The following is a 27,688-nucleotide window of genomic DNA, read 5'->3' as shown; positions in this document are numbered from 1 at the left end:
CCAGTGTAAAGTTTCCACAGTCAGTGATGGTTTGGGGTGCCATGTCATCTGCTGGTGTTGGTCCACTGTGTTTTCTGAGGTCCAAGGTCAACGCAGCCGTCTACCAGGAAGTTTTAGAGCACTTCATGCTTCCTGCTGCTGACCAACTTTATGGAGATGCAGATTTCATTTTCCAACAGGACTTGGCACCTGCACACTGTGCCAAAGCTACCAGTACCTGGTTTAAGGACCATGGTATCCCTGTTCTTAATTGGCCAGCAAACTCGCCTGACCTTAACCCTATAGGAAATCTATGGGGTATTGTGAAGAGGAAGATGCGATACGCCAGACCCAACAATGCAGAAGAGCTGAAGGCCACTATCAGAGCAACCTGGGCTCTCATAACACCTGAGCAGTGCCACAGACTGATCTACTCCATGCCACGCCGCATTGCTGCAGTAATTCAGGCAAAAGGAGCCCCAACTAAATATTGAGTGCTGTACATGCTCATACTTTTCATGTTCATACTTTTCAGTTGGCCAACATTTCTAAAAATCCTTTTTTTGTATTGGTCTTAAGTAACATTCTAATTTTCCGAGATACTGATTTAGGGGTTTTCATTAGTTGTCAGTTATAATCATAAAAATTAAAAGGAATGAACACTTGAAATATATTAGTCTGTGTGGAATGAATGTATACATTATACAAGTTTCACTTTTTGAATGGAATTACTGAAATAAATCAACTTTTTGATGATATTCTAATTATATGACCAGCACCTGTATATGTTTAGCAGCCATATTTAACTGACTACAACGTATAAATCAATTTAATCTTAAAAGTCTAAACCATAATTGCACCTCATCCAGCCATTAGCAAAGCAGCCAAGTTGTAAAGAATTATGTGTTTTAATTGGTGGTTCTAAAAGTTTAAGAGTTGTATTTAAAAACCAAAGCCTGCATATGACATCTGACATTTAAGCAATGCAAAACAACAGCGGGGAACGCGATCTGAGATTATGTGAGAGAACACAGTGTGCTGGATACAATGATGCCACGGACTCAAATACAGACTGTGCTGAATTCGGAGGTACAATAACTGTAGCCTGTAAACCAGTCTAGAATAAAACAAGCTATTTGCAAATGTAAAATACTCACGTCAATCAAGTAGAATGATCTTTTAATAGTAACTATTAAAAACTTCTTTTAGCAGGACATTTCCAGAGCCATCCTTGAATATCCCAGCAGCAAACTGCGTCATGCACCAACAACAGAAAATGCTTTCTTAATGAATTAGCAAGTGACCAGGAAGATAACGTCCACTGCGAGGCTTATCTATTTCAGGCAAAAGCGAACACTGTAATTCCACATCATAACAAAGCTTGGTGATGTATTGGGCCAACCAGCCAAGTTATGTGAGCAAGTGGAAACTTTAATAAGACAGAGGAGCAATTTCAAGTGGCCCGCAAGTCAATGTGAAATTACACTCCCAAGGCATAATTAAACTGGGAAAGCTTGCCTCTGCACTGCACCGAGAGTGAGTGGGAATTTCCATGTGACTGCGGTTTGTGTGTGTGAATGTGTGTGTGTGTGTGTGTGTGTGTTTGCGCACGCACGCACGCATTCAAGTTCTGTGGCTTAAGGCAATCACATGCAACCGTGGTTCACACGCTGGGATGGTGTCCCAGTTCCAGAGACAACCCCGGGGGCAGGAAGCCTACTGCTGCAGAATAAATGGTTTCCGTCAACTGAGACATCACCGAGTCTGCGTCAGCTGATGCTACATCATGACTGACATTGTAATATGTTATCAAGTTGTGGCTTTTCCACAGGAGAGGCAGGTCAATGAAAGGTTCTTGACATTTTTCGGAGTCGCACTACAATTTTACATTCAGATCAAGACGGACGAGAAAGACATAGTAAGAAAATATGTCACTAGGGGCTGCAGTGGTTTTAACAAGTATGGCCCTTCAGACAACGAGGCACTAACATGTTGGCTCCTGCGCTGCAATAAACAACATAAAATCCAGGTTTCCATTGCCAGTAATTTTGCAGACAGACAATTAGGTGCATAACCAAATTGCAAAGGAACTTTTTATGTTACAGGTCTGCGACTGTAAACTGGCAGGTCAAACCCTGTTTTTATAAATATGTTGTTATTTTTTGGGACTTTTTTTTTTATAAACTATAAACAGAACATGGCCCTCTCCTAAAGAAACATGCTTTCCTGAATATTAACATCATTCCACAGAGCTTTCCTCTGTTTCCAAAATAAAGATGTCCCCACTAAAGATGCCATTCATTTTCAGTAACTATTCAATAAAAAATATATAAACTTGTGCTGATTTGAAAATGTATCATCCTCCTTGAACAATTACGTGGTTTCATAGATCAACACACACCAGTGAGATGTCTCATCTCCCAGAGTCTATCAAAGTGGACTTACAGTCTCAGATACAGGGACAAACAGTGTGAGAGACCCGGGTTCAATCCCCCCCATTGTGACCCATCCACCATTGTGTCCCTGAGCAAGACACTTAACCCCTAATTGCTCCAGAGGCGTGCGACCTCTGACATGTATAGCAATTGTAAGTCACTTTGGATAAAAGCGTCAGATAAATGAATAAATGTAATGATTAGTGGGTTAAATAGTGTAAAACCTTTTATATTCAACACGATACTAGATGTGATGCTGTAAAGTCTACCAGGCTGAATCTTTAGGTTACTTGCATAACCTCGGTTCGCTGTGTAGCATTTAAAAAAGGGAAGCATCAAGTTGGTTAATATGAGCTTTATTTCTATGGATTACAGACATTTTTAAAAACCAACATCAATATCTGAGTTACTAAAATCTGATAATGATAGTGCCCGATATGAAGTACTTTACATAAACATATACATTGTTGATAAGGATCCCTTAAATATTGCTGTTAAAGAATTGTTCTGTACTTTCCTGTGTGTTGAATTGGACTTTGGCTCTTTTCTAATCTACTTGTCCTATTTCTAACGAAGCTGTAGTTGAGCCGGTTTCATACGATACCTCATTTTCTAGAGGTACTGAGTCCTGGTGGGTTTTGGATAATCAGGAGCGCAAAATAAACTATCCCTGCTGTGTCTCAGTGCTGAAGTGCAAATTAAGTACTACAGGAAGAAAGCTTCCTTGGATTTTGCGAGTTTGGTAACCTATCCCTACCTTCAAAGAAATCCCACATACAATGATTAGCTTCCGACACTCGAAACAAGTGGCTCTAAGTGTTCTTCACTTCTGCAAAGTGTTCATCACGTACGCTAATTTCCGGTGACATTCCAGTCGGAGGACAGACTTCCTGACAATGACAATGCATTCAGTTATTATGGCCTGAAACAGAGGAACAGCCCACAGGCTGGTGGCAAACTCTACAAAAAAAAAAAAAAGAAGCTATGTTTTCACCTACCACACTGAAAGGATCTATTTCTGCTTTTTTGAATCTGTCACTGCTGTCACATCATCCCTCTGAAGCAAATTCTCACTGGAATAATTGCCCACCATTCATCAGGTGTACGCCAACTTTCTGTCAGCTGGACAAAGAAATAACCCTGTAGCTTAATGAATCTCTATTTAGCCTATTAGTTGACAGCCAAAGTATGATAATAATGTCTGAAGTTCAACTGAGAGTGCGGACATAGGCACTGGAGTGAATGCTTCTGAGGCTGCTTTCAGCACTATTTACTAAACAGTCTCATTTACAGCCAACAGAGCAAGGTACTTTCCCACTGTTAGGGTACACTGTGATGGGGAAACAGCTTCATTTGAATGTGAAACTTAAAAAAAAACAAAAAAAAAAAACAAATGCAGCCAGGGAGGCAAAGATTAAGTAGGGAAATTTTCTACAGTATAAAAATCCATTCATTAAATCAAAAAGCAGTTGTATTATTTTGCTATTTCTCCATTCAGCACCATGGAGACAGCAAAACAAAGATGTTTGCCCCAGCTACAGAAGGGGAGATGCCATTTGCCTACAACACAGAGGGACATCTATGCCACCCAGTGGGGTTCTGACAAGGACCATAAAGGAGAAGAGCCGCATCATGGACGTATTCTATGGGTCTTAATGGTGCTGTCCATTCATTGCAATGAACAGCTTGATATATTAGCAAAGACTTTTCTCCTACTTCTGCATGCACTTCCTACTTTCAGGACCGCAATAGCAAACACTAATGAATAAATGGATAGAAAGGACCTGTCTATCCATTTATTCATTCAGGAAAGTTACTTTTACAACGGCTGTGTATCGCAAAGTATTTCTGAATCTTCAGACATCACATGAACTACAATTTCGACATGCCACAACGGCTTGAGGTACAAGTGGAGCCACATGTGCAGCCATGGGTCCTTACCACCAAGAGGCTTTGAAAAGTGCCCTGTGGAGATCAATGGAATAGTGTGAAGCCATTGGCAGGGACATGTATTGTGTCACCTGTGTGCATGTGCGTCCTCGTGCATGTGCTTGAGACAAACAACGGGGACCTCCGCAAAAAAACAAAACAAACAAAAAAAAAAAACCTACTACGCTATGAGAGGTCAAAAAGACCTTACCTACCTTTTTAATGGTGAGGCACTTATCTAGAATGTAGATGGTTATAGATTTTTTGGTCGTCCTTCACTACTAGGTCTGTTGCGATGATGTAATGTCAAGAAAACACACATGAAATGTGAAACGGGCAATGACGTGAACCTACACAAAAAACAGCTGTTATTTGTTATTATAAAGATACCAATTATGAAGACAAAAAAATCTGGGTCAAAGAATGGATTAGCACACTCAGGTAGCAGGGATTGTCCCATGGCGATCCGTCCTTGAACTGTTACAGAGCTCGTTATGGTTGTGGAACTTTTAAAGCACTTATTTATTAATTTAACGCGTCCTGGAGTGTAAAGTATGATCATTGCAGTTGCTGCAGTGCTTGCCATCCTCTGCGGGAGGCTTGACCAATAGAGCGGTATTTCAAGTTTGCGGTTATCGCAACAGCCCTAACTCACCACCATCTGTGGCTAAACCAAATGTTGAATTTAATTCAGTTTCACCTAGGGACAGACTGAGTGGCATTAGGTGAATCCATTCCATATCTACAGTTGGCTATTCCATGTCTCCTGACTGCCTTTCCTGCTTAAGTCTTTTCACTGCTAACAGCAGGGAGGGGCAGCGGGATGGATGGCATAATGGGGGAGAAAACTCTGTTCCACTCTGCTACAATAAAAGGACGGCCAACAGCTATTGACAATTTAGGGAGCTCACTGTTTATTCAAAGCCACAGACGCACTAATATGACTCGTTTAAATGTATTTAGCTTGAACATTTGAAGAAATGTGTAACAAATGAGTGATTTCAATGAAAATTACCTTATTTATAAGCCCATATAGTGTAGAACAGAGGCTCAGCGAATGGAAGGCAAAAAATATTAATTATTACATTAGTTATCAAAAGGAGATCACATAGAAAAGCCAAAATGTGTGTGATTTGGTCAAAGAGATCATTCAGAGATGCAATAGTTTTGGGGAAGTTTCCTGTCTTGGAAGTTCCCACTTTCCAGGAGCCAGAAATTAATTCATCCCATAGGGCAGACCATTTTTATGTATTTGGTGTAGTCTGAAGTTACGTCAAATTGCAAATTAGGCCATCTTGGCTCAATTGTTGAGTGTCAAATAATATAATCATGATCCTATAGGTATCCAGGAATTGAGCGAAACTGAGCAAGTAAACTAAGGGGGGTGAGGGGCGCCTTTATCCAAGTTTTGACTGAGGGAATTCTTACAGTCTCAGACAGGTGAAAACACCTGCTGTAGAAAACATAGCAAGTTTCCTTTAAAACCCAGCTTTTAATATTTACCGATATAAATAAAATGTTCAGATTACAGTCACTGTTACATTGAGGAACTAACTGAGATACCTCCTGGAATAAGTAGTGAACTAAAACTGGGTCTAAAAAAACCACTCTGGAGCTTTTTTTAGAGCCTTCTATCTTAGATTACCATCTCCATTGGGAGAGAAACATTTATCTTATCTGCATCCACGTGGTTCTACATTCTCAAGATTTAACAATTGATTAACAGGAATTTAAAGATAGCACCCAACTGTGATCATACTCCTTGGTCTCACGTAACAAAACACACAAAGACCAACTGAAACTAGAAAAACCATCCCTCGCAGTCAAATATTACCAGCAGGTCAATTTGTTTGCTACCTGTCCCTGGTGCACAAATGTTTGCTAGCTCTTTCATCAAGGCAAAAGAAAAATATAGGAGGCATTATTGCAACAAAAAAGGAGCTAATGTTTGCTTCGATCCACAGCAGGGTGGGAAATTAACTTCCACAGCTCACGGGTCTTGGGTCTCTGTCACACGCTGCTGTCTGGCTGTCAGTGACACCAATAATAGAGGGGTGATGATCACTGCTTTACATAAATAGGACTTATAAATAAAATGCTTTGATTGGCAAAGATTGCTCACAGGAACAAAATGTCTTATAAAAATTACATTAAGACATAATACCTGATTTAAATTATATGAAATAAAGGAATATGCTATAAAATAACTCTACATGTCAGTATTTGCTTATAAAGCTAAGACAAATTTAAGAGCATAAGCAGTTTCATTCAGTTTACATTCAGCAAGTCTGAGACTGAATCTGAAGTTAAACAGTAACAGGCCATTAGGAGAAAGCAAAGCACTGACTCACTGACAGAAAGCTCCAGTGATTATGGCTTGGATTAATTTAGCATGCGTGCTATAAAAGTCCCCACAGTAAATAAGGGAGGACTGTACTCTGCAATTGACTGGTTATCTATTCAGTAAAACACTGGTGACTGTGCTATAAAGTGACAAAAGCCAAACACTGTAGGAGAGAATTTCCATTCACTGAAGCATACATATGTTTATTGACAAGTCACCAGACTAAATAACTAAAAAAGTATGAAAGTAATCATTACATGCCAAAATGTGCTCTGTCACTGCTACATTTTCATCTATTTGGATTATTGTTACAGATGCATTAACATGCAAGCAGCATTTACTTATTGTAGCTGACTGAGGTAGAGCTAATTTTACTTATTTTATATACTGCCATGTGGCTTAATTTACTGTATATCAATGCATTGTATTTTAAAGGATCATATATAAATAGGTTTTAAAAATATAATTAAATTAAATCCTAATCTGCAAAGTAAGCAGTAGCTACAGCTGCCAGATAAATGTAGTGTAAAAAGTACAATATTTACCTCTGAAATATAAATGAAGTAGCATAAAGTTTGAATACTGGGGGCTCAGAATTGAACTACACACTCAGACATCTAAATTTAAACTTTATGCAAAGATCTTACTGTAAAAATGCGAACCAAATATAATATAATGCCCGACTGCATTAGAGTCAATTACCTGTGTATATAACATAATACTTTTTGATATATTAATTCTAATCTAGATGTTATGAATCATGATTTTACTGTACAGTTAGGGCTGGGCGATATGGTCAAAAATGTTATCACGATATAACATTCATATCATTTGATATCCATAATTATCAGGACAATTATAAAATCACTATTTCTTTCAAGTTTAATGGCTGATTTTTGCTCCAGAATGAAATTTGAAGAAAACAGATGGTTAATTATGGTAAACTATAAGTTAAATAGATATTCAGTCCCTTTTCCTCAACAAAATAACATTATAACATAACAAGATACATTAAGTGCGAATTCGCTCGTGATTCAAATGAATTTATTGAGCATTTGTTATATTGTCATTGAGGGAAACTAACGTTATCATTATTGTTTTATTGCCCAGCCCTATGTACAGTAATAGAAAAGGTAAAATCTGGATCTGTTCAAGTGATATATAGTGTGTTAATGTAAACTAAATTGTGAAGACCTCTTTTAGAGTCCTAAACCGTATAATATTTCACATCCAGAAAAAAAAAAAATACATCACCACACGTTTAATAGAAATTGCTTATTTTACAAGAAGTGGCAACATTAATATAACTCACAAGGAAAAGAAATAGGCAACATAAGTGTCATCTGACGCTCGGCAAAGGAAGGACCATATTCTGTTTACACTTTCCACCTGGCTAACCAGAGTTAGCATACTAGCTGACAGAAATTTGGCTAGCAGGAAGCTATCTCCTAACTTTAATCGCCCAAAGAGTTGCTGGCTAAGTTAGCTGAGATATGGTGTTTGCTCACTCGCTACACGGTTAAATCGACAATATGGTTTATCTAACTAAGTAACCTTAACGGTCATACAACTTTATCTGGTGCCAGCAGAGGCTTTCTGTCGAGCTGGATTTTTAACGAGAAGAATTTACAAGCTAACAAAGCTAAAACACTGCTAGCTTATCGTCAGCCAAGAACAGCAGGAAGTTCGGCTCTGTGGATCTGTGTGATATTAACGCAACGTTAGCTTGTTCTTTCTGTAAAGATCATTCTTATTCACACTTACCGTTAGATGTCCTCCTTTTACTTCACAACAGACGTGTACACAGCTGTCTCCATGTCTCAGTCAGGCGTAGTTTAAAAAAAAAAATGAAGAAAAACGTGTTGCAGAAAACTTATCAGGGAAGCCACGGTATTTCCCCGAGCGAGTCTGACTGTTGTTAAGCCACTGAACAAATAGCTACAAAAACATGCGTACTTCCGGTCTGAAATACTCGCTTTTCATAATAAAAGATTTCCATCTGGTTTCAGATGTAATGTCACTAAAAATATTCCGTTAATTTAAAATCTTATTAAAGTAAAAAGTATTGACATCAAAATTGACTAACTAAAAACATGCAGGTCCTTTTTTAGACTGTTATTTTACTATTATTATTATTATTATTATTATTATTATTATTATTATTCAACTTTATTGCCAATACACATACAAGGAATTTGCTTTGGTGACTTTGTGCATAACAATGAATCATTATTATAATAATAATTCTTACCATTGATGAAGTAAATAACAATGATATGCATAACAATATCTTCAAAATAATTAATAACTTTAGCTGTAATATAAAAGCACTCGTACAGTACTTAAAAAGAAGACTGCATAATTGTGGTTTTTAAATATTTCTAATAGTTATGTGTGAAATATAAGCTACTCTACAAAACAAGAAAAACACAAAATCAACATCAAACAACATCGGGCAATTCTACCAGTAATAGCCTACTATTTCTTTTGATTTCCTGCAGCGCAGCAAACTCACAAAGGATGTTTTCTTTTGCATTGAAATTAACCAAAAACAACGAATTCCCTGCAACATACTAAAAATGTCAAACTAAAGCACACATTAAGATATCATTTGTCTGTTGTCTTATTTGTAAGCCACGTTGCTCAGCCGGAACATTTCTTCCTGGTAGCAGCTGGTGACTTGACACGTTGTTCAGCCAGTTGTTGATCTAGCAGAATTACTGCCTGCTTGTGGTTCGCCGGAGAGTAGTTTTGTCACGTTGCCATGTCCCTGCCATCACGTAGGAACACTACAGTTATAGTTAATTAAATTATATATTAAAGTCCACGTACACACATGCTACATTAATTCCTCAGAGATTCACCCAACTGTATCTACAAACATTATATTCCTAACTCAACCGCTAACCTTAACTTAATCTGGACTCCAATCATTAAATGGTTTACTTTGTGGGGAACAGCTTTTGTCCCCAAATTGGGATGTGTTCCCAACTTAATTAATAGAAGCCCCCTCCCCCGAATTAAAACATATTGCTCTCTGTAGTCTCACATTGCTCTTCCGCTAACTCCTCCTCTGGTATTTTCTTAGCATTTGCGTTGAGAAAAAAACACATGACAAGGTACTGGGTTCAAGGTACAAAGTATATTTATTTATCTTGTTACAACACCGGGTTGTATAACGAGATTAAGTTGTAGTTCCCTTTATGCTACTCACAAAAACAAACGTTATGCCTATATACAAAAAAAAAACCCTACATCCTTTAGACTGTAATTCTCATGTGTTTTAAGGTGGATGTCAGACTTTCCTCGAGGCTTGTTGATTTGTCAGTAGTTTGTAAGAGAATATTGTGTTCATCTCTGTTTTTCTGTCTTTTGCAGATGATCAGTTCTCACAGCTTACAGTATGACAAAGACCACAATGTTCAAAATTCCCCCCTAGAAACCTTTTTAGATTAAACTGTTTTCCAAACATGTCATTTATTCAATCAGGTCATGGTTATCCAAGAAGGGTTATATCAAGGCCAACTGGACTTGGCTGAAGGTATAAGAGGCTTCTTTTTCAGACTGACAACACCACATAGCCAACAATGTATTTGTAGGCTATTTGCTTATAAAATGTAATACTTTGTATGTTTTCCACATCAATTCCACGTAATTCAGCATCATATATTATATTTATTGAATACTGTTGGTTGATTATTAATTAACTAGGTTGTTGTGTGCTGATCACACTTTCAAATGTGTCTGCCAATTAACCAAGCAGACAATCTGTTGAGGTTTTTTCTGTTACTTAGTAACCTGGCTCAAAAGGGAATTAAATGGGGGAAAGATAAAAGACCATTTGCTGTGGGATTAAGACAGACCTGTTTAAGGTGAAAAGAAAAATGTGCAGCAGCTCTGTAACATTAGCAATGCAGCTTTTGACCTCTTTGTTGACCTGTAACCAATCTCATAAGAATCAGATTACTGAAGTGTTCGTTGTCCAGCACATTGAGCATGAGAATATGTCACCGCGGCCTTTGCAAAATAGCATTTTTAAGTTGTTTTTGTATTATTTTCTAACATTGTATGCATCAAATTATTAATAACCAAATAATAAATAAAAGAACATAGTAATCCATAATGAAAACAGTCATTAGGGGCAGCCCTAACAGACTTTAATAATACTCTAAATCGCCTAACTGCGCCTAAAAGTTGTGAAATGAAATCATAGAAAATACTGTCAAAAGAATTAATACACAAGAACCTTTTCCAAATTAAAAAACGTGAATGGCTGCAAAACAGTTACCTGGTTGTTTGACATCTCTCTTATTCGCTGAATATCTTTGCTGCGTATGGTTTGACAGCTCCTGGAGGACCTCTGTTGGCGCATGCGCACGTTTTACTTGTTCAGACGTCAACTGCACCAGAGAGAAATCGGACAAACAGTCGCCGAAAACTCGTTAGCGTAGGGAAGTAATAACTCTTTGACCAAAAGCTTCTCTAGCCTGACTAACGTAATGAGGTAGATTGTCAGACAAGTAATAACACATATCTTGATTGAAATAGACTGGCTTAGCCACAGTGAAAATGGACCAGGAGTTTGAAGACATAGATTCAGAGGGCCGGTGGCAAAAACTCTACCTAGTAAGTCTGTTAGCAAAGCTAGCATAAAGCTAACGTAAATAGTCAGTACTTAAAGCGCGCATTTAATTTAGCAAGCTAACAGTTCGGCTAGCTCGTCAAGTATCCCATATTGAGCCTGTTAAACATCGCTAATTTTTTTGATACGTTTGGTTTGGTTGGTTTTAAGTTTTTTTTCAGTTTGTGTATAGATGTGTGACACCGCTAATGTTACCGTAACGTTAAGCTTTGTCAAGTGTCATAAGCTTGTGCATGTGGTTGAAGCTCACAGTGATTAACGTAAGCTACGTTACATAGCTAAGTTATTCACTTGTTTGACTGTTATACACCTCTACAAGTTTTATTCTCCACATTAGTGATGGAAGTAACTGTGTTTGTTCACTGATTATTGGATGTCAACTTTTCAAATAGGATGACATATGTTTCCTGCTCGCTCTGATCACTGTGTGTGTCGATTTCTTGTTTCTAAAACGGTCTTTCTGTTGTATTCAGGAAATTAGGAATCAGTCCCACGAGTGCTCCTACAAAGTGGCAAAGTATCCAGAGAATCGCAACCGTAATAGATACAGAGATGTCAGTCCATGTAGGTACATATTAGTTAAAACTGCTCACAGTGTGACGTTTCTAAAGATCTCTTATAATAATAATACTTTTTAATTTTGATGCCTCCAGTTGATCATAGTCGGGTGAAGCTGGAGAGCACAGAAAATGACTACATCAATGCAAGTCTGGTGGTCATGGAGGAAGCCCAGAGAAGTTACATATTGACTCAGGTAAGTCCAAGGCTTTTTATTCCACTAATAACAATCATGCCTATCTGCTTATTATCTTTTGGATGAATTGACTAATCGTTTGGTTTGTAACACATCTTAACCTTTAATACCTTAAGTGACATTGTCACATTTCTTTGGTTTGTATAACCAAACAGCCCACAGTGCATGTGCTTTTAGTGATGAGTACAGTCTCTGCATCACTGTGTAATGTCAACTGAAGGAGTGTGTTTGTGGTTTCACGACAACTTGTGTGGGTTTATGTGGCCACGTAGCTACAAAAACAAGTAGAGCTGGTTAATGTTATGATCTTTCTGATGCCATATCTTTTGAAATGTAGGAGCGTGTTTCAATTTCAAAACGGTAAATAATGATTGATGAAGAGTAAAGAAATATTTATGTAGAGGCCATACAGTATTTTGTAACTAAGCTTTTTTTAATGATGACGTGCTACAGTTAGCTATGTACAGTTATATAGACTTGTAATAAGTGAAATAAGTATTAATAAGTGTGTTAAGTCTGGGAAAATGGAGACTAAAAGAATGATAATATCACAAGGTGTATTTATAACTTAAGACAGTTAGACTGGCTCTATTTTATATCCTTTCTTTCTACATATAACGGACCATACAAAAAGTTTTGACCTTGATCAAGGTTATTTAAAAACTAAAATAAATCAACATTAATGTGTGTCATATGTATTGTCTTCACAACACTCTTGCCTACAGACAACATTGTTTATGTGTAGCCATGCATATAACAGAACAAACCGCAGCATTGAGATGAATTTTAACTTGCATAGCAAGGAGTAAAGCTATTAAAATGTGTCTCTAAACTGACTTCGAATTGCAAATAAATAAACCTCAAGAGGATAATCTGTCTCAGGAAAACCCTTGTCGGATATACTTTCCATTTAGCTGGAGACCCCAAGTCTGATCCAAGTCAGCTGCTTGGTATTGACATTTGCTTGTGGGAAAATGTTTTGCAAGTACTCACCATTATTTTAAAGTAGGGCTGCAAAATTTGAGAAAAATCAAAAAATTGATTATTGTGGACAATATTGTGATTGCGATTTGATTATAATGGAACAAATTGTTGTACTTGCTTGGAGTGTACTTGCTTAATTATAAAGGAAAATGTACGAAATAGTGACTTTGAAATGTGTTTTTCTCAACTTGAACAAAATTAAACAACAAACAATATTTATAACAATAACTTTAGTAAAACAGAACAAAGGGTTCATGTTGCTCTCAGGAGGAGATGGCTAAAGGAGCACATATTGGCACACTGGCATCCTAGGTCTAAATCTACATCTGTGTAATGCAGAGGCTCTATCCACAACCTGGAGGAGGAACTAGTATACATGAGTGTATTAGCATAATATTATAACATTAAATAAAGAGTATGATGCTCAGTTAATAGTAAACTGTTAGTATAATGTTAATATATTAATTACTATATTCATTATAATTTCATTTAATAGTATACTATTTTACCACTAGTTGATTATTAAATCCAGTTACAGCCGTTTCATTTCTGTGGGTTGTTCTTATTTATTTAATCCTGGTGCAAGCAAAATTATCTATATCGGTCTCTAATTTGTTAATGCTAAGTATTCACTTGTCAATAATCATGTTGTTCAACATTTAATGATTCGCTGTAGCATGTCAGATTTTTTTAATGTCCTGCTTGCTGCTCCGGTGGCGAGTCCGGGTATGTTTTCAACGATTAGCAGGGGGGAGTTACGGTAGGCTGTTGTCTTCAACGTTACTCGCTCACTGCCTATAAATTACTTTTTGTGGTTCGTACTTATCTGTTTTTAGGGGCACATGTGAGAGCCCGGTGTAGGCGGAGATAGTGAGCAGACTGTAGTACAAACTGAGAGGAGAGTCTCACACACACAGCACACTTTTTCTGCTTAAATCGCACACTTTTTGCAGTTATGTAATCGCACATAACGACATCACGATTGCGATTAGATTAATCGTGCAGCCCTATTTTAAGGATAAAAAACTGCCATCTAAAAGACAAACATTGTGTTACTGTACATGGTGGTATTTCTCTTAATCCTGTTACTGACGCAAAGACGTGTTGACAATATCTCAGTGTTCTCCATGCCTTTGTGTATGCTATGTATTCAGAATTATTTGAGATACATCTGACCTTCAAAGATATTGAATCTTACTGAGAGCAGTTTTCTCAACTCAACCACAACATAACCTTTAGTAGTCTTGATCTTTTCACTAAACTCTTATCATTCTGCAAATCTTGTTGATCGCATTGATAAAGACAATTCTCAGCCAGTAGCTTAGCTATTGCATTCAGTGGATCTACAGTAAAATTATTGTTCATGCCTGGAAGATAACACACATTTCCATTTTAAATGACTTCCCACTGAATTCCTGCTATGTGTGTTTCTGTCCACAGGGCCCCCTCAGGAACACCTGTGGCCACTTTTGGCTCATGATCTGGGAGCAGAAGACCAAGGCAGTCATCATGCTCAACAGGGTCATTGAGAAAGGCTCAGTAAGTACACAATTATAAAAAAGACCAAAATATTGTTGGGTTTGTCATTTGTCTGGTGCGTATGCACCCACACAGGCTGCAAAAATTCTGACTAGACCACAGAAAAACAACACACACAATTTCTCAAGGTTTGCAGCCTGCTGACAGTGTGAAATGATTAATGCATCTTGTTGAATTAATCTTGTAACTTTGGTTCCACTCTGAAGCTTTACTCTCCTGCCAGCAGGATAACAGGAGTTCAGTGTTTTGACAGCGTGTTCACAGATGTATGCGAGGAGCAGGGGGGCAGCCCAACATCTCTGCTCTTATCCTGCAGTGTCCTTATTAAAACACATTAAACATACACACAGTCACGCAGAAACTATCTCACACGCAGCAGCTGCGATCTCTCTCTCTCCCTCTCTTTCTCAGTAAAGCAGCTGGAGTGAATCTCGCTCAGTCATGAGATTCACTCACTGGCTGTTTTCTTGGAAATTGAAGATAAAGAGCACCTAGTATACAGATAGTATTAACCTCACAAGGATCTTTTATGTAGGCCAGCTCTCCAATCCTGCAGAGGGAGGGTTGAATAATAGCCTTATCCTCAACAGGTCTGGCCATTGTCTGTTTACTGAAAAAACACTAAGAATATACTGTACAGTGAGACGTTAGTCGTAGACATAACTTAAGTATTTATCACAGTATTTGACCACAATACAGACGGATGACTTGCTGTTCCCTGAAAAGTACTGTTGACATTATTTAAGTGGAATTATTTTGAGCCAGGCCTCTCATATTAACTTTGTCTAAGCTAGATTTGTTTCCACTACTGTTTTATAATAATAATAAACATTAATTTAGTTTATTCTATTCTCATTCCATTTATTTTGTTTATATAGCACCTTTCATGCAAGAAATGTACCTCAAACGAAGTGCTTTACAACAGTGGTTCTCAAACTTTTTCACGTCAACGACCCCTGAACTGACACAAATTAGACCACGGAACCCCATTTGATAAGATTTAGTCCCAGAACCGCCATCTGATAGGATTTTGGCTATTAGATTTTTTTATTCTAGAAAGTATAAGAAATTCATGACTCTATGTCACTTTGGATGGAATTATAGTGAAAATAAATTATTCCCCTTTTAGCTGGGGACACCCTGGGGGTCCCCGGATCCCACTTTGAGAACCACTGCTTTACAAAACAAAAAAGGAAACAGAACTATTTAAATACTTGTAAAAAGAGGGGGGGATTTTGGTGGGGATGTGTAATGTAGTGGTGCAGTCAAGTTACTGTGTTATGTGAGGACTGTAGTCACAAAGTGAAAAATACCTAGTAGTAATATGTGAGAAGCTGTAAAGACAAAATCCGTGCAGGTATGTGTGGGAAGAGAGAAGACAAAGGCATAGAAAAATGGATTTTATTTTTAATCCAGCTTCCCTCTCTGTGCTGAGGATCAGATTGTCCCTCCTGTTAGTCGTCAGCTGCTTTCCCTCGAGGCCAACCTGGCCACTCAGCCAGCGTCTGCTTTTCATCAGGTGTTTTTCCTTTGTCAGATGTTTAACCTGTTTGGTTTCTCTTACCAGGTTTGTCCCCTTTCTCCTTCTGTGACAGGAAAAGTGCGCCCAGTACTGGCCCACTGCTGAGGAGAGGGAGATGGCCTTCAGAGACACACGTTTCTTGGTCACGCTGTTGTCAGAAGACACCAAGTCTTACTACACCACCAGAGTGCTGGAGCTGCAGAATATTAATGTAGGACAGATTATTACTTAGCAAAAGGGGAATTCCTAGTAAAAGGTGGCAAAGGAAAACTGAAATGGTTCAGGGGTGTAACACCAAGACGCATCACAAGGACCTGTGTTGTCCGAGGCTTCTTAGAACTGAAAACATCCTTGTTCATTACTGAGGCTCATTGTTGTTTGTTTCCACAGACTTTAAGGCAGATTACACAGAGTTTATGTTCCCACACACACATCCAACGTTTCGGTAGCATGTAGGTGTGGAAAATTCAAATGAGCTGCAGATTATGCAGCAGAGCACTATTTAAAATACAGGTTTTTGTCCAAACAAAGAAATTCTGTTATCCATCTTTCACCACTTCTTTATATTCCAAAATGAACACACATTTTTTATACTAAATAAAAAATTAACTGACATGGGTGCAACAAGAAAAATAAGTGTGAGAAATAAGTACACACACGTCGTGTTTTGCTGTTTTGGTGTGTCAAGTTTTCAGAACCTGGTTTTACAGAAACTGAAACTGTAAATTTTTGCAGCTGTCAAACACTACTTAAACAAGCACTACAATGACCTCAAGGCACCTCAAACAGAACTGAATGTCAGCACTGACTGGCTCACTGAAAATGAATGGTATAATAAATGTTTAGCACCTGCTAATGAGGCGTCTGCTTGCCTGTTTTCACAGACGGGGGAGAAGAGAGAGATCTACCACTTTCATTACACCACGTGGCCTGACTTTGGTGTCCCAGAGTCCCCGGCATCCTTCCTAAACTTCCTCTTCAAAGTGCGGGAGTCGGGAGCGCTGGGGGTGGATCACGGGCCGGCTGTAGTGCACTGCAGCGCTGGAATCGGACGCTCGGGGACGTTTTCGTTAGTCGACACGTGTGTGGTCCTGGTAAGTCCTTCCTCTTTGTTCTATATGTTTTTACAAAATATTCCCATAGGCCAGAATCCAAATGGATTTGGATTTTACCTTTTTAACATTTTGCATGATCACAAAATCTGTTTCAAAAATATTTTGAACACCAAATGGTATATTTAGAGTATAGCAGAATACTTGTGTAAGTAAGTAAACCTTTTTTCTGATTGACACCTGGTTCAGAATTTGGTTAAACTCACTATTATGTGATTTTGTGGTTGTACGCCTCCGCAGTAATTAAGTGGGGTTAAGTGTCTTGCTCAGGGCGGATGTCATATGGGAATTAAACCCAGGTCTCCCACACAAAGGCATTAGTCTTATCCACTGCTCCATCGCCACCCCCTTAATATATAATATAAGATAAAAACAATAACAATAATACTAAAACAAATAAGACATTTTGGTAATAAAACGGTATGTTAGTATTAAGAAAACGTTTTTTGTTTTTTTTAAAGATAGGGTGAATATAGGTTGATGTAGGGGTAGATGAGCCAGATCACAGACAAACAGGATACTAAAAATGGTCAATTACAGCCAAAACTGCTGCACTATAGTCACTGTCACAGACCGGTGATGTGTCACAGTGTCAGAAACCCAACAAACAGCTGAGTCACCAGGTATAGAGGAAATGGAGATTCATCCTGGTTAGTTGAGCTAATTTCCATTGCTTTCCTGTCCAGATGGAGAAGAGGAAAGACCCCTCATCAGTGGACATCAAAAGCATCCTGTTGAACATGAGGAAGTACCGTATGGGCCTGATCCAGACCCCCGACCAGCTGCGCTTCTCCTACATGGCTGTTCTCGAAGGAGCCAAGTGCATCATGGGAGACTCCTCTGTACAGGTACCTGCAACGCGCGCACCACGACCAGTTCCCTTACTCATTCTGACGCGTTCTCTTCCGCAATTGCCCCCTTCACAACTGTCATTAAAATATATCTCGTATCCAGATTGTATTTAGATATGAATTTAACCTGATAACATTTACACCTGCTATTAATATTTGTCTCCAGTGTCCACATTAAGATCCGATCGCTCTATACAGCTCAAACAACCGTCACATCCTCCTCTCGTTTGCTGGGGTCCAAAAAATGCTCTATAATATTTTTCTGAGCCGTCTCTGAATGTGAAACTTAAGTTCCACCTGGCATTGTTTCCTTGCGCTAGCTCTCTCTGTTATATTAGTAGTTCATATTGAACTCAGCAGTGCAGGAGTTCACGTTCACAAACGGATATGTTCAGTTTACTGTCCACTGTATGGACACATACTGTATGTGCAGTATGATTTTATTTGTGGGAGACTGAGACCAGTACGTATTTCTGCCCACGTAGTTGTTGTATATGGACTGACGACGCAATGGCATCTAGACTGATTGGCTCCCAATCCAACCTCAGTGCGTCTTGAGTCCCTTTACACCTGTATTTTCATGTGGTCGAGCTCTATCCGATTGCAATCTGATCACCCAAAACCCATTTTAATGCCAGGTGTAAATCGGACCAGAGATATAAATTATATGTACTTTTTCCTCTCCATTTTATTTCTGTATCTAGTGTTTGCCTGTTTTCCCAGTGGGAGTTTAAAAAGATTAAGATTTAGTAGTGTGATAAATGGTGTTGTTTTTCAGTGGATTCTGGTTTGCGTATGACAGCCTGAATGTATCGTGTTTGGAGAAAGAATATTGAACTCAAACAAGAGCAACTTTTGAATAACCCTCAGCTCTTCCCAGGCTTTGTGAAACTGGATAGTGGTGTAATAGGTTTAGTGTCAAACCAGAATACATATTGTTTAAATATTATACTTACTCTCTTGTTAACCTTTGTTTATCTAGTTCAAACACAGACAGCACTGTTGGTTTGTGAGTTTCTCTAGGCCTCTGTTGAATTAGGAATTTGGCTTTAGAGAAAAACACAAAAGTGTGGCAGTGGAGGTCGGTCAGTTGATTGGTAAATTAAGGGGAATAAACATTTGTCAGCAAGAGAGCCACAGTGTGAACAATGTAAAATTAAAAATATATATTCCACCCTACAGGGTTATTTACCAAATAAACCCATGTGGAGTTTCTATTGAACTTATTTACTTGAGGTTGATTAGACTAGACAAGAAAAACAAGTTTATCCACTACATTAATTCACTGACAGGAGGTATGTATATGTAAATACCTGTATGTGCCGTATATGAAACAAGGCTATTGTGGATTTCCCAGCTTATCGCTGGGCGTCCAGGCATGTGCACACTCAAATCTTGCTTTTGAAATGAGAGGGGAAACAATATAAGAATGATAGAGAGGTGTATTAATATGAGAAGCGGCTAGATTTTACACTGTTGAAACATGATGAAGGGAAAACAAACACGTGTACATTTACATTGCATCCTACTTCAACCTTGACATTTTTCTGTGAGTGACACAAATAGAAACTACTGTCTCAATTCATGCAGTCTGAGAGGTTAAAAACTAATGTCAAAATATGATGTTTCCAGGCACTATTTTAGACGATAGCCTGGACAGTAGTAGACATTGAGGTCAATTTTACAAGCCCATGCCATTCATTTTTGTATCTACCTGAATTCTGTTTCACCCACTGGTCTCTATAAACAGCATTTTCCTTCACATGTTACGAGGTCCTTAACTTTTATCACAGCCCACAATCACTGAGGCTGAAACTGAAATTCTTTCATATTTGCTCAGCCTCACGCTTCTTCTGGGCCGGCACTCATAGGAGGAGGATTGTTTGCAGCTTATTGACTTTTGTCAAGAGGTATTGACTTACAACAAATTTAAAGTATCAAACTATAGTATTTTGTTCAAGCCGATACTGAATACTTACAGATAAAGAGCAGGGATTTATGTTCACGATGCTGCAGTACGGGGCTGTCGTTATCGTGCATGATTAGGCTAATAGCTTAGTTTCTTGTCGTACACAGAACATCACTCCATCGTATGATTTTATAGTGTTTCCCACAGGATTTAAAGAGACTATGGTAGGCAGTCCTGGGGCATTCCCCCCACCCCGGAAGAAAATTTTGTACATTTTAAAGTTAAATGTATTAATTTGGTGCAAAATTAAGAGGCTATCTATGAAGAACTTTGTACGCTTGTAAACAATGTTGTGCTCTAACAAACTATTTGAGGGTGATGAAACAGCAACAAAAGTCAACAAATTTATTTTATGTTTTTCCAAAAACCCAAATCAAAGAATAGAAAATAGAATAAGTAATTTCCCTAACATTTTATTGTTGTTCTTTTTTGTTTTTTTTTATTGGACACATAATATGTTTTATACTTTCTGTGAATATAATCCAATGAATCTTATTTCCATACTGTATAGACACCTTAATTTGCAAACCGGACGTTGTCACGTGTATCCTCGCGCTAAATTCAAGTCAAAGTCCAACCCAATTTGATAAATAATGTTGTATGTGCTTCTTGTATCGCGTAACATGAAGACTTCACAGCCTCTCTTCAGGTAGGACTCTCATACTGCAACACTTGTCTTTGTAAAGAGAGAAACTGACTGGATAAAGTCGCTAACCTGCCTGTCAGCTCGCACCCGTCCGTTACAGTGGAATTAACATAAAGGCTTGAATGCATGTGCTCTCCAAATTTAGGCGCGGCTAGCTTAATCGCCTTCTCACAAACGAGTGACAGAAACAGACCATTAACGTTACCATAGTTACCTCAAAATAAAAGTGGTTGTCTCGAGTCAGATGTCAAAGTGTGTGAGCGTGCGAGCTTACAGCAGCGCCCACAAAACCCAACGTTAGAGGTCTGTAATGTTATTAAGAGATGTGTAAAAATATTTTCGGGTCATTTTGAAACTATGGCGGAGCAAATTTAGACTATGGCGGGCCGCCATGGTCTCGTAACTTAATGGGAAACACTGATTTTACAAACATCATGACCAATTATGGCCTTTTTTTAAAGGTCTCAAATATATCCCACTCAAATTCTTTTGTATTTATTTATTGCATTACTAGAAAATAAAGTTGAAAGTAAACTATCTTCCTCTTCTCTCGGTCTACTGTTATTCTCCCTGTGTAGAACCGGTGGCAGGAGTTGTCCAGGGAAGATCAGGAACCCAAATCAGAGTCTCCCCCTTCAAATCAGACTCAAGCCAGGTGTCCGACAGAGCGGTGCAATGGCAGCCAGCGGGGAGGTCAGCTAGAGGAGGGAGGCGACTACAGACAGGATGGCAAAGTACCCACACAGTCTCCCTGCAAGGAACAAGAGCTGGACAGCAGCACAACACAGTCAGTACACTCCAATTGTTAACCATTATGTCATAATATCAGTGGTGATAAGCTAATTGCTCTTTCAAACAACTTGACAAAGGTGACATGATTCCCACAAAAAAGCAAAGCTAGTCTGTGAAGACAGTTACTGGTAGTAATCATGCCATTATAAAGGGACAGTTCATCTTTGTCAGACGGCCAAACAACTTTTCACCCATTTCCCTCCTCTTTTTTTTTTTAACAGCAAACGACGCAGGGAAGACAGTATCTCCAAATCAGGAACAGCCAAGACACCCCACAGCAAGCCCAGGACAAATGATTCAGAGAAGAAGAGAAAAAGGTTAAGATTAAGTCTTTTGGTCACATTTATTTTTCATACACAAAGCACACAAAAGTGTTGTTACCTTCCAGGATGATTTATGTCATGCACCGTCACAGTGCAACTTCTGTTTTACTTGCTGTGTCTAGTCTGTGCCAAGTACGTGTTAAGAAAAGATCTGGTGTTGGTGCAATCACTAAATAATGTTGACATGTAGAAAATCTGACATCACTCTGCTTGCTCAGTGTTGTAGTTACCTTTAGTCTAGATATGAGTCTTTTTTTCAGCTTAACTTCTTTTAATCCCACAGAGTGAATCAAAGTAGGCTTTCCCAGTGCATGACTCAACTTCCTAATAGCACAAGTCAGACTTCATGCAGAGCTGAGGCATTCATTTTCTCTTCATTTCTAATTTTCTTCTTTTCTCTCAGCATTCTCAGTCGTTTAGTGTGAAGCCACCAGTCTAGCTAACTGAGCTCTACTTCATGTTCTCACAAAGGCGGGACAGTTATATCTGATGATGCACTTATTTCTGATGACTGTGCACCTCCAAAAAAAAAAAAGGCTCATTAAGTCATTTCTGAGAAACCTTCCTTTGTTGTGTGACATGTGTCAGTGTTATTCCAGTAATTCGGCCAAAACTGCGCCATTTCTGACGAGGTCTTACTCTGCTGTTGTGGTTCTTCTCGGACAGTTTGGGCTGCATTTGCTGCACATGACAAGAGCTGGCCTGTCCAGCGGGGGGCAGTGTATCTGTACCCCCCTCTGTGGCAGCAACAACAACCACCAGGAGCACATTTAAAGGATGAAGTTTACCTGCAGCTAGTAGAAAGAGCGACCACTCTTGTACATGGAGGTGTGTGTGTGTGTGTGTGTGTGTGTGTGTGTGTGTGTGTGTGTGTGTGTGTGTGTGTGTGTGTGTGTGTGTGTGTGTGTGTGTGTGTGTGTGTGTGTGTGGCTGCGATGTTTTTGTTTCTATTAAGGTTTTGTTCTTGTTTTCATTATTCGCTTTGCTCCTGTGGTTTTGTTAATTTTGGCTGCGCTCTAGCATGGTGTGTGTGTGGGAGTGTAGTGTTTGTGGTTTATGGTTGTTGAAGCTCTGAAATGTCAAATTGAGTTGGAATAATGCAAGGTGCTAATTTAAAGCGTGCATCATAGATTAAATTTTGGTGGCATCGTTTCAACTGTCTGTTAAATCCTGTCAAATGTTATCGAGCAAGCCAGCGTAAGACACGGTTATAAATCAACCACCACTAAAGTTTTCACTAAACCACTGCTTTGCAAATTAAGAGTGCTGCTGTTTTGTTCACAAGTAAGGTGTCTAGGACCGAGAATGTAGAATCATTAATGTTCCTTTGACAATCATACAAAGGACATATTAAAGTAACTCACCAATAAAGAGCTAATCCTAGTCCTGGTTTTGGCTGTCAGTTGATCACACTGAATGAGTTGGGGCTCATTAAGGTTTGTTGCATGTTTACTGTGATTTGCTGCTGCTTCTCCTAACTTTCAGAGACGTTTTAAGAGTTATTTACGTTTCTTCAGGACCATAGCATGGCAGCGCTCCTAAACAGTTTGTGGGTTTTAAACTGCTTCAGTTGGCCTTGTTAAAGGTTTAATGGACGTTTGGATGTTCAAAATTCATCAGGAAATTTATGGTCGGGAGGGCTTTGTTGATTAAATAGGCTGGAGGACGATCAAACATTTTTGTCGTTTTTTGCTATAGTTTATTAAACTCCATATTTAGTGCTGCAACTGTCTATTATTTTCATTATTCATCTATCTGTCAATCAATAGCCAAAGGTGGCTAATGTCTTGTTAACTGTCCAAACCCAAAAATAATCAGTTTACTATAAGCTCCATCCGCAAAATGAAGAAGCTGAAACAAGGGAGGTGTTGGATATTTTTGCTTAGAAAATTACTTGCACAACTATTTGAATATCAGAATAGTTTTTACGATGAATGTCAATTAAAGTATTGTTAGACCTCTATAGATAATCATTCTGTAAAGATTCAGTTCTTTTTAGAAGTTACATTTAATAGTAATGCTGATGTGATTAGGTTTTAGCAGTAAAACACACACACACACACACACACACACACACACACACACACACACACACACACACACACACACACACACTACATCTAAAGCCAAGCAGCTGGGCAGCATCAGCCGTGCTAGCAGATTTATATGTCTACATGATCTCCTTCCCGTGGCAGATTTGAAACATTACAGCACTGTAAGCCAAAGTGCTCATCTTGAAATTCCCGGAGCTCAAGATTACATCAAAGATGTTCACAGATAATTAAATCTAATTCTGTGCTTTAATCCTCTGCAATAACTAAACGAACATTTAAACACAGTGTGAAATGTTGCTTATTAAACATCATGGCTGCTTTGCACCGATAATCAATCTAATGTTGGTAAGACCAAAGTGATCCAAGACACTGCATCGTGCCACAGCTCCTGCTAAGAGTTGAGCAAACCTTCCTTTGTATCAGCTCGGCCTCGTTTTATCTTTTAAACGTGACCAAGCTTGAAGGCACTAACTAAGTTCCTTTGATCACTCTTGATCACAGCTTCACTCTGGTAGAAAATAGTTTGAGTTCAGCCTCTTTAAATACTTTGTGTCTTTGTGACAGGGCGAAAACCAGCGACTGCTAACCACCTCCACCTGCAGACCAACGCACGGACAGCTCTGACAGCAAAGCCAACATCGGCAGGGAACTCCAGCCTCTCTCCCAACCTCTGTGCCCTTCTTCCTCGACTCCAAAAAACTCTTCCTCACCTCCACCTCAACAGCCAGATCTCCTCCCTTCAACGCTTTTTAAAAACCTTTTTTTCCCCCCAAGCCCAGTAACATTATTCAGCCACCGCACGCTTCCCTCGCCTCTGTCCCCCACCTCACAGGTTTCCCGTGTCTCCTCATCCTCTCTAAACAGTTTACAGCAGACACTTCGACATTCTTTGAAGAGAGCACATTTGAAAAGAGAAACACACCAGCGCCTCATCCCACGGTCACACCTCAACCTCAGTCTGCTCTGCTTCTGGAGTCCAAAAATCTTAATTTTTTTTGCTTTAATATTATTATTTGCAGCTTTGTCATTCTATTATGCTTCTTTGCGTTTATGAAATTAAGACTGATAATAGTGGCTATGCATTGCCAATTTGTAATGCTGTTCATATGTGTATTTTCAGAAAAACTTTTTTTCAGAGGGGAAAATAAAAATGTTCTATTTTTTATAAGAGATTACTTGAAGTTTTTCACGGTGATGGCGGCGGGTTGGTTAAATATCAAAAGCACTGCCTCCCTCCCACATGAGAAATTCAGTGGCATGTGATGTTTCCATGATGTACATAGTGTTCTTTTTAAAAAGATGTGTGTAAAAAGACATATTTTTGCTTGTAAACATAAAACAAGAAGACGAACAACATGCACAAATTTGATGTTACAGATTTTAATACAGTAGAAAAAGCTGATTTGATGAGTTGTTCTCCTTCTGAAATGAATTTGTCTTAAATTCTTTTTAGAGTGTAATCTTCTAATAAAAACTGGTATTATCTAGTTTACATAACAACCTGCCTTCGCTCTTCTCTGGTTACCTCACCACAAACCTGGTAGTTCATTGATCATAAGCAGCACCTTGAGATTTTGAGAAAGGTTGATGAGAAGATTGGTACTACTCTCAAGTCTGTATGTTAAAAATGAAGTGAAAACCTGCATCTGGTTAGCTGAGGTGAGCTTATTACAAAGACTATAAAGAACTAGCCTGTCTGAACAAAATCTGCCAGCTGTTGAAGAAAATCATTCAAGTCCAGTTCAGGAGTTTACTGAATTGCCTTCACAAAGTGTTTTCCTTCATTATAATAAAATTATAATAAATAACCATTATAATAACTAATTCTGAACTAATAAAGGGCGGGGGCGGGGGGGGGGGGGGGGGTGATGCGAGCAAGGCTATTTTGCCTACCTGAATCTTTTGTTTTATTTCAATCGCCTGTGTTGTAAATGATTGATAAAAATGAAATCCACTTTTGCTGGAGTTGGACGGCTTGAACGTTTTTCGTCTTCTAAAGGGGGGCGTGACAGAAAACGTTGAACCACTGATGAATCCCCACACAACAGTCCTTAGGGTTTGAAATAGTATGTGTTTGTTGGGGGCTGTGGTTCATAATAATTAGGTGTTTTCCTCTCTTGGTATCTAAAAAAGCCCCATTTGTGGTGTCTGGATTTCTCTGTTTGTTATGTATAATCCACTCAGGCCTTTTATCTGCTCCTCTGACGACTATGGGTGTCCTAAGTCTACTTCTGGGACACCGGAGCCTGCTAGTTCAATGCCTACATAAGCAAAGAGGGGGGATCCTCTCGATTTCTGGTGCATAGCCTGCATATAGCGTGAACCCAAGTAGTACCACCCTCACACTTGGTGGTGGTAATCTAGGCTTTCAGGGCATTTGTTGGTGCAGCTCTCTGATGCAGCATGGTGTGGCATGGTTTGTCCCTTGGAGGAAACTGGATGGTCGCTGCCTGAGAATGGGTTGGCTGAACAGCTGAGGTTAGGTCACATTATATGAGATCATTTTCTCATTGGTTGCATAGGATCACCATTCTGGGATATCTAGCACCAGGGGAGGCAGCCATTCACGTCCTGCAAGTTTAGACTTCTGGTGAGTTTGAGAATCTGTTTATATCTCAACACTCATAGAAAACAGCTGCTTTGGATGCATTGAATCAGGATCATCAGCAAGAAATGGGTATTTGGCATGCATTTAACAAATCACCAAACAATTGGCAATGTTTCATGAGTGTCCCTGAGGATGTAATGATACTAAAGTAATGCAAACATCCAGATGGTAGGGGGTAACTGTTTTACCTTTTTGAAAGGTAGATAACCGCCCACCCTGAGCCATGGTTCTGCATGAGGTTTCTGCCTCTTAGAAGGAAGTTTTTCTTGGTCTGTGTCGCCAAGTGCTTGCTCATGGTGGGAATTGTTGGTTCTAAAATAATAATCACAAAGAGTACGGTCTAGACCTGCTGTATATGAAAGTGCAATAAGAGAACTTTTGTCTTGAATTGGCACTACATAAATAAAATTGAACTGAATTGAATAGGTGACAAGCTTTCATTAGTGCAAGATCTGAGTTGGAGAAAGCCGTAAGCCGAAAGGTCAGGGTGACGTTTAGATAAACAGGAAATTATATCCCCACAGTCAGTTACAGAGCTCACCATCATCTTCTGTAGGTAAAAGTGTAGCAGGGTTCAGAATAGAGCACCTTTTGGGTGTAATGTGTGGAGCAGTGAGTGTTACTCCTCTCTCTCCGTGACTGTGAGTGGAGAACCTAAGACAAAACCAGCAGATTTGTTAAGCGCAAGTGCAGCTATGACTTTTAGACATGGTGGAAGTCCTCTTTCTCCACAGGAACCAGTCTGAAGGGGGAAAAAGCAAGGGGTCGGTAAGTCAAGTTATGACTCTGAATGAGGACAGATTGCGCAAATCAACAGTGGTCAATTACAGTTTAGTCACTCAAGTTGGTAGGTGTTGAATGTTATACCTCGGTTTAGACACAGATTGACTCACAGGTCAAATGCTTTCTCTCTTTTCCTGAGAAAGAGGACACTGTAACCTTGGCAAGGAGGCATTATGTTTTAGTTATATCTCTACTCAAACTAACATCATAAGAGGAGGAGGCCCATACTGGCTGAGGCATGCTGGCCACTATTCTGTCTATCTCAGCTGTTGTGTCATCTTGGTTAGACTCTAAAATATGTCATCTGGTGTGCAATTTATGATGTTGTTTGGTTTGATAGGTTCACGGGGGTGGTGTCTCACAGGAGAAAGAGGTGGTGCTACACGCTGTCAGTAAAAAGCCTATAGGTAGTACTACAGTAG

The 27,688-nt window shown here is 39.0% G+C and overlaps 2 protein-coding genes across 2 annotated transcripts in view; one reads left to right on the top strand and one right to left on the bottom strand.

Annotated features, from left to right (window-relative positions):
• LOC123976191 (E3 ubiquitin-protein ligase RNF19A-like) overlaps positions 1–8,594 on the bottom strand; it is a 26,694-nt gene extending 18,100 nt beyond the window's left edge. Inside the window, exon 1 of the mRNA XM_046058121.1 lies at positions 8,452–8,594. The gene's annotated coding sequence lies outside the window, so the exon portion shown is untranslated. The remainder of the gene's footprint in view (positions 1–8,451) is intronic.
• Positions 8,595–11,073: 2,479 nt separating this feature from the next.
• Positions 11,074–25,375, top strand: ptpn2b (protein tyrosine phosphatase non-receptor type 2b). Its single transcript, XM_046059172.1, has 10 exons — positions 11,074–11,313; positions 11,803–11,893; positions 11,983–12,083; positions 14,508–14,606; positions 16,202–16,339; positions 17,013–17,222; positions 17,927–18,088; positions 21,285–21,493; positions 21,720–21,815; positions 24,440–25,375. The coding sequence occupies exons 1-10, from the start codon at positions 11,257–11,259 to the stop codon at positions 24,459–24,461; spliced, it is 1,185 nt and encodes a 394-aa protein (XP_045915128.1). The 5' UTR covers positions 11,074–11,256; the 3' UTR covers positions 24,462–25,375.
• Positions 25,376–27,688: the final 2,313 nt, after the last annotated feature.

The sequence above is a fragment of the Micropterus dolomieu genome, linkage group LG09 (assembly GCF_021292245.1).
Source record: "Micropterus dolomieu isolate WLL.071019.BEF.003 ecotype Adirondacks linkage group LG09, ASM2129224v1, whole genome shotgun sequence".
NCBI classification, from domain to species: domain Eukaryota; kingdom Metazoa; phylum Chordata; class Actinopteri; order Centrarchiformes; family Centrarchidae; genus Micropterus; species Micropterus dolomieu.
Note: the sequence above shows the minus strand (reverse complement) of the source record. Positions and strands in the feature narration are given on the sequence as shown.